The sequence below is a fragment of the Limulus polyphemus genome, unplaced genomic scaffold (assembly GCF_000517525.1).
Source record: "Limulus polyphemus unplaced genomic scaffold, Limulus_polyphemus-2.1.2 Scaffold199, whole genome shotgun sequence".
Classification (NCBI taxonomy): Eukaryota; Metazoa; Arthropoda; class Merostomata; order Xiphosura; family Limulidae; genus Limulus; species Limulus polyphemus.
Genome location: NW_013665809.1, coordinates 309096 through 313814, shown reverse-complemented (window position 1 = coordinate 313814; position 4719 = coordinate 309096). Strand labels below are relative to the sequence as shown.

Genomic DNA, 4719 nt, shown 5'->3' with positions numbered 1-4719 from the left:
CAAACACTTTCGTAAACTTCTTTGATATTCTTTGTGACTACAGAGGCGTTGTTTCCCTTCTTGTATTCAAACAGCATTACATGCCGAATGCTTGTCTCGTCGTGTGTCATCACTATAAGGGATTAGAGTATACTAAACTTTACACATTATATAGTCTACACTAACGTGACGTTTAAGCGGTTCGTTGAACTATTATACGTGATGTACGTTCCATTTCAGAATTGAAAGATAAACCAATCGCAATTATTTAGTTATTTTGTTTTATCATGGTTTTTCTTGACTAAATGGATGAATTTTATTATAAATATAAACCAGAAATTTCCTAAATTCAAAATTATATTAAAAACAGAAAAAGATTTAAGGACTTCCGTCGATATGAACAGTTGGTATTTGGTATCTATTGTTTAAATTTTTCTGTGTTATGCCATTAAGTGTGATGATTGTAAACTTACATTTCCTAGACATGGAAAGACACTTTTAGTTTTTAACACAACATAGCATAGAATCTTATTTTGTAAATTTTTATAAGATAAATTGCAATTACTAATTGCTCCATTGCTTACTGATCCAGAAAATTAAATCCCCACATTCACTGAACAGTGTTCTGACTTGGAGTGATATATGCTAAAAACATTTCACAAATACGAAAAAATAAATAAAACAATAAAAAGTTTTTACGTTCACAGTCAGACTAATTTGATCTTTTTTTCTTCCTCATGTAAGACTGAAGCTCCACTACTGATCAAACCCTTCCTACCCATAATGACCAAATCAGAACTTCATGCTGTGATGACAGGGGGCTTTGCTACCATTGCTGGAGGGGTTTTAGCAGCTTACATTAACTTTGGGGTAGGTATAGATTTTTGAGATTTGTTATATGGTTGCAGATAATTAGTCGAAACGCTTTATTTGATAAGAAATTGCAGGACTGAAAGGTAAACAGTTGTTATTATGGTTTCGTAGAGTATTTTTTATTAATAAATGCAAAGGAAATTACAGAAGAAAACGTGTTATTCGGATATTTCATGTATTGGAGAAAACAATTTCGTTAATAAGGTAAACATAACGGAACTAAGTTATTTGATGTATAAACATGCTGATGGAAGTTTCTCGGACTTAACTACTTCCGAGGAAATTGTTTTGTAAGGAAAGAAAGAACATCAAAATATGAAATTTTTTTATGTGAATACACACGTACAAGAGAAAGGAGGTATTTCATTCAGTGTTATTACATAAGGAGCAACAGATGTTTTGTTATAATTGAAGAAATAAATACACGTTCTTTTTTTGTTTAACTTAAGTTATGGGACCGAATTCGAGATGATATCTTATTACTTGAATTGTTCTTCAGTGAGTTAACAGCAGATTTACTGACTTACAACAGTAGTCTGGGGTTCGATTCCTCTTGGTGCACAGATAGTTTATTATGTAGTTTTGCGCTAAAGCAAACAAACAATTATTTGAATAATATAGTTTACTGCCTTTACAAGTACGAGATAAGCTTTATATTTTCATTCTTCTATTCGTACTTTTTTATCAGCCACCAAATATAGTACGGGTCTCCATTTGGTTATTTATGTCGAGTGTTACTACTGTTCGTGCCATCAGCTTGTATACATTATAAAATAAAATCCGATTATTATACTGTATTAAATAAACGTACTTTTTTATCAGCCACCAAATATAGTACGGGTCTCCATTTGGTTATTTATGTCGAGTGTTACTACTGTTCGTGCCATCAGCTTGTATACATTATAAAATAAAATCCGATTATTATACTGTATTAAATAAACGTACTTTTTTATCAGCCACCAAATATAGTAGGGGTCTCCATTTGGTTATTTATATCGAGTGTTACTACTGTTCGTGCCATCAGCTTGTATACATTATAAAATAAAATCCGATTGTTATACTGTATTAAATAAACGTACTTTTGTTAAATTTGTGTTCATAACTTTGTTTTTCTATTTTTTTTAGTTACTTCGACTATTATTACGAGATTTTCTTATGTTAGTTTTGGTATCATGATATTTTCTAATTTTGAATCATCTGTCTAATCAGAATTATTCTACTTCTGTGGACTCGATCATCCTACTTTGAATGTTACACAATGAAAAAAAAATATTTTCCCAGTGTTATTGGTTTTTCGTCTGGTTTCAGTTAATCTTTTATTTTATTATTATTTTTTTATATTGTCAGTGTGAAAATTTCTGCAATTACATGAGGCCCGGCATGGCCAGGTGGTTAGGGCGCTCGACTCGCAATCTGAGGGTCGCGGGTTCGAATCCCCGTCAAACCAAACATGCTCGCCCTTACAGCAGTTATAATGTGACGGTCAATCCCACTATTCGTTGGTAAAAGAGTAGCCCAAGAGTTGGCGGTGGTAGGTGATGACTAGCTGTCTTACACTGCTAAATTAGGGACGGCTAGCGCAGATAGCCCTCGTGTAGCTTTGCGCGAAATTCAAAACAAACAAACAAACAATTACATGAAGATGCGTCTTAAAATCTTTAGAACAGTCTTAAAAAATAGCTGAAGATCTTTCTATAAAGCAAAATTCCAGAATCTTTTTGTTTTAGTAATAACAAAAAGTTGTAAAAAAAATAAATAATTATTTTAAAGCTTTATCTAGGACAAAATTATAAGTTTATTTTATATTGAGATTAAACCTCTTGTAAGACCAATTATAAAGTGTAATTTGTTGGATTCCACTAAAAAATATTGATAGAAGTTGAGGTTAAGAGATAAAAAATAATGTTTATAAAAACCATGAATTTTCTTAAGAAGAGTTCTTAGTCATACGATCTATGGCTAGTTATGGATATGACATTACTCTATAAGTATCGTATCACTGATAGTAGCGTAGTGTTAGATAAGCACTACGCTCACAAAAATAACTCTTGTATAGTATCGCACTTTCAGCTGTGGGGACGCTATAAATTTAATATTTAATTCCATTATTTTTGGTAAGAGCGACCGTATAGGCGGTGAGTGCTGATAACTAGTTGCCCTCTACCTTCTGCCGATGACCATGGCTGATATCTTATGGGTCTCTGACGAGGCCGTTTATTCTGTGTGTCACACAAGGTAGCATTCAAGTTGAAGCTATCAAAAATACCAAAATACTCGTGTATCATGCGTGTACTACTAGCACCTACTTCCCGACACACATTCACTCTCAATACTCGTGTATCATGCGTGTACTACTAGCACCTACTTCCCGACACACATTCACTCTCAACACTCGTGTATCATGCGTGTACAACCAGCACCTACTTCCCGACACTCATTCACTCTAACAAAGACGGTAAAAAGAACTGTACGCTGCTGAAATATCCATAATTATAAATCTTGAATTTATTATTTCTCTCAAAAGCTGTTTTAACAACCTTAAGTTTGTAGTTTCTTGTTGAAGTCGATTGTGTCTAATAGAAACCAATAACGCAGCTGCATCATCGATAACAATAACCTTGACAAACCAGTATATAGACCATTTATTCAATACCGTACTGTGGAAGGTAAGAAATTAGAAAATAAAAGCAAAAAAGCGTGCGCGAGATTTCACCGATACTTGTTACTTTTTTTAAATTTAGTACATCCATTTTTTATTTTTTCAGTTCTTGCTTACTTTTTTAAAATTTTATTATATTGTTTTTTTTGTTTCTTTATTTTTCACCAGAAATCGAACGACAGCGTTTACTTTCTGCTTCTGTTAAACAATCGATCTATCTATAAATTGAGAAACAACAAACAGTGTTATATAACGTGTATTGGAGAAGATATAATTAACGTTTTTTACGAGACCTAACGAAACCTAGTTTCGTGACGTTTCAACGAAGAATTCAGTTTATTCTGTGACCTATTTAAGAAGTAGGATTATAGTACACTTACTCATTCGTTGTTTGGAGGCTAATTTGGTTCCAAAAACGTTTAACAAATATGTCACATCACGTATATATAATTTTTGTGTTTTTTCTAAAGTAGTGATACCAATTTACATTAGTTAAATCTCTGTAATTGAACATTATTACTATAGTAACTAACTTGATATAGTTTTGTCTGTTTCCTAATACCCTATAGGTCAGTGCTAATCACCTGCTATCAGCATCTGTAATGTCTGCTCCAGCAGCTCTAGCCTACTCTAAACTATTTTATCCAGAAGTCGAGGAAAGTCGTACTCACGCAAACGACATCAAGATGGAAAGGGGGTAAGGATGGAGAGAATGGGAAATTTGTGGATTCGGTTCCAATAAAATAAAATGAGAGTCCATATCAGGACTAGGTAACTAGTGTTGTTATAAATTGTATTACTTCACGTCAACCCAGTAATGAAGCTCTGAATGGATTTAGGTGGGGCAATTTGTCTTATGTAGTTTTTAATTACATACATTCATAAATTTTTTTGTTGGTGAAGAGCGATTAAGACTGATTACAACTCGGCCAACAATGATATATTTAAACACTGTTTAACAACCCAGCCAGCACTGATTGTCTATATGTACTGACACTGTTCAGCAGCCTAGCCACCGATGATTGTCTGTATGCACTGATACTGTTTAGCAGCCCAGCCAGTACTGCTTGTCTATGTGTACTGACACAGCACTTATTGTTTATATGTACTAACACTGTTTAGCAGTTCAGCCAGCACTGATTGTCTATATGTACTAACACTGTTTAGCCACCCAGCCAGCACTGATTGTCTATATGTACTAACACTGT

General features: G+C 33.5%; 1 protein-coding gene across 1 annotated transcript in view; it reads left to right on the top strand.

The window, feature by feature from the left end:
* LOC106478315 (solute carrier family 28 member 3-like) overlaps positions 1–4719 on the top strand; it is a 30485-nt gene that overhangs the window by 19483 nt on the left and 6283 nt on the right. The window contains exons 7-8 of the mRNA XM_013938848.2: positions 724–849; positions 4081–4208. Coding sequence (XP_013794302.1) covers positions 724–849; positions 4081–4208 — 254 coding nt within the window. The remainder of the gene's footprint in view (positions 1–723; positions 850–4080; positions 4209–4719) is intronic.